This window comes from Pinus tabuliformis, chromosome 8 (genome assembly GCF_031772625.1).
Source record: "Pinus tabuliformis cultivar Carrire ecotype Pingquan chromosome 8, CPIR1, whole genome shotgun sequence".
Taxonomy (NCBI): Eukaryota; Viridiplantae; Streptophyta; class Pinopsida; order Pinales; family Pinaceae; genus Pinus; species Pinus tabuliformis.
This window is the reverse complement of record NC_142294.1, coordinates 1,298,280,545-1,298,283,080: the sequence shown is the minus strand read 5'-3', so window position 1 is coordinate 1,298,283,080 and position 2,536 is coordinate 1,298,280,545. Positions and strand designations below refer to the sequence as shown.

Sequence of the window (2,536 nt, the reverse complement as noted above, 5' to 3'; positions counted from 1 at the left end):
CTAATGTGGGCCCATAGTTTTGGCGTTTCATCTCCTAGGATTAGGTTTTTGGATGTTCAGGGTTTTCCATTGTTTCCCAATAATTAATAGGCCTTCAAGCCTCATTATAACACATTTCAGAGGCATGTAGCCGCCACATCTCTTCTCAGAGATAATATACCATCGTTCGAGCTAGTTTATGAGACCGCCACCAAGATTGAAAAGTGTCATCATCATCTCTTATGCGCCAATCCGGATTGACAATTTGTGGGGAGAGGAGATACTTACGCGGATAAGGCACTAGAGGGCCTAGCCATCTCTTTTCTTCGGGCAGTAACAAAGGATCTTCTTTAAAATACTGCTGTTGGGCCGCTTCCAGGAGGAAGGATTTAGCTTTTGCAGCTACTTGCAACGAGGAGTGCCACATCTCTTTGAAAATCAACTGATTGCGTGCCAACCAAAGCTGCCAACATACATATTTGGGAAGCGCTATCTATATTTTGCGCCAAAATGATTTGGGAGGGATTCGTTGGGGATAGAAAAGACTCCATGAGGAAAAGAGATCCGAAACAGAATTCTGGGAAGGGACTGAAATCTAAAAGTCCTGTAAAATGAATCCCCAGACCTCTTTAGCAAAAATGCAATCCAAGAATAGGTGCTGGGCTGTTTCGAAGTTGTTGCTGCATAACACGCATATATGAGGCCCTACTATGTTCCTTTTCTCCAGATTATCACCCGTTAGAAGTTTATTATGTACCAGGGTCCAGAAGAAGAAGTTCACTTTTGGTAAGGCTAGTGATTCCCAAACATTTTTCCAGAAAGCCGGTGTTTGACTGCTGTTTCTTGAGGCCTGCAAAACTCTATATCCAGCTGCTGTGGTGTATACACCGGTCTGGCCCCAACCCCAACTATCTTTCATGGATCTATTGACAGGGGTAGCGTCCTCCAGCAGATCTACGAGCAAGGTTTGTTGAAGAGATAACCGGGCAGGGACTCCATGAAAATCCCAACCTGCCCAATCTCCACGCTGATCCCAATTCGAAAGGTCATATAAGCTGTTAACTCCTGCTCGCTCCAGCCAGTCTCTGAGATCTGTTATGTCCACGTTTTCGGCCAGAGGTTCTTTCCCCATGATGCTGTCGAGCCACAGATGAGTACGTTTGCCGTTGCCAGGTATTCTGTAGACTAGTTTTTTGAAGAAATTACTGCTTTTGCAGCATAATTTCCACACCTGCGTGCAATTTGCTGTGTTAGCGTTATACAGATTGCTGAGAGATTTGTTGGGTCCATACTTTGAATGCAGAGTGACACTAACCGGGTGTGTGGGCTCGTGGATCAGCTTCCACAAAATCTTTCCTCCCAGCGCTAAATTGACGAGTGTGGGGTCTCTTATTTGCAGCCCGCCCTCTGCCATCGATTTTTTGACCACTTCCCAGTTCACCAAATGCGTTTTTTTTGTTTCCCTTACCTCCCTGCCACAAGAAGTCTCTGAGAAGTTTGGAGATCTGCTCCATCACGTTTCTTGGTGCAAGAAGAAAAGCTGCCTGGAAGATTGGAAGCGCAGACAGCAAGGATTTGATTAAAATAACTTTGCCTCCCTTAGTCAACCAGTAGCCTCCCCACGCAGCAATTTTAGTTTTAATTTTAGAAATTATTTCGCTCCATAGCGATCTTTTGTTGACTCCAGATATGATGGGAAGGCCAAGGTACTTAAACCTGTCCCATATTGCTTGGCCTTTGAACCCGAGGAGAGTAGTAATGCCTGTGAGTTCATGCTGGTCTATATTCCAGCTGAAGACTTCGCTTTTGCTCTCGTTGACTAAAGCTCCTGAAACTCTGCAATAATTTCTGAGGACTGTGTCAAAAGCTTTGGCTATTCTGGTGGATGCTCCACCAAGGAGAAGGGAATCGTCAGCAAAGAGTGCATGGTTCAGGGGTTCTGCTCCATTGGAAGGTTTGAGACCCGGAATGTTACCAACTAATCTTTCAGCAGTGAGCTTTCGACTAAGGGAATCTGCCATTAAGATGTACAGGAAAGGGGAGAGAGGGCATCCCTGCCTGATGCCTCTCTAAGCTTGGAAAAAATTGGTTGGACGACCATTGACTAGAGGGGCAATCCACGGATTGTCAATGCAGGCTTTAATTAGATGAACAAAGTGGGGCGAAAAGCCGAAGGAGAGAAGAACATTGCTAAGGAATGTGTGATTAACTCTGTCGAAAGCATTTGCCATATCTAATTTTATCAACATACCTTTCTCATTCCGTTGCTTGCTTGAATGTATTTTCTCCTGAACTTGGATTACGTTGTCCAGAATGTGCCTACCTTCCACAAAACCACCTTGAGAACTGGAGATCAATCTTTTTAGCAATGGCTTGATCCGATTTGCTAGCAGTTTAGACAGAATTTTATAAGAAGCGTTACACAGCGAAATGGGCCTGAATCTTGCAAATGATTCAGGGTTGGTGTCTTTGGGGATTAAAGCAAGGTAAGTGGAGTTGGTTCCTCCACCTATCTTGGCTTTTTTCATAAACCCACTTATCATTTTATGGGGATCAA

General features: G+C 44.6%; 1 protein-coding gene across 1 annotated transcript; it reads right to left on the bottom strand.

Annotated features, from left to right (window-relative positions):
- Positions 1–1,289: 1,289 nt before the first annotated feature.
- LOC149240214 (uncharacterized) lies at positions 1,290–2,000 on the bottom strand. The gene has a single exon (XM_089370109.1). It carries the CDS (start codon positions 1,998–2,000, stop codon positions 1,290–1,292), a length of 711 nt encoding a protein of 236 aa, XP_089226235.1.
- Between the last annotated feature and the right edge of the window lie 536 nt (positions 2,001–2,536).

Bases quoted from the DNA above. Each gene is read 5' to 3' on its own strand.
- LOC149240214 (XM_089370109.1), bottom strand. From the start codon at position 2,000: ATGGCAGATTCCCTTAGTCGAAAGCTCACTGCTGAAAGATTAGTTGGT.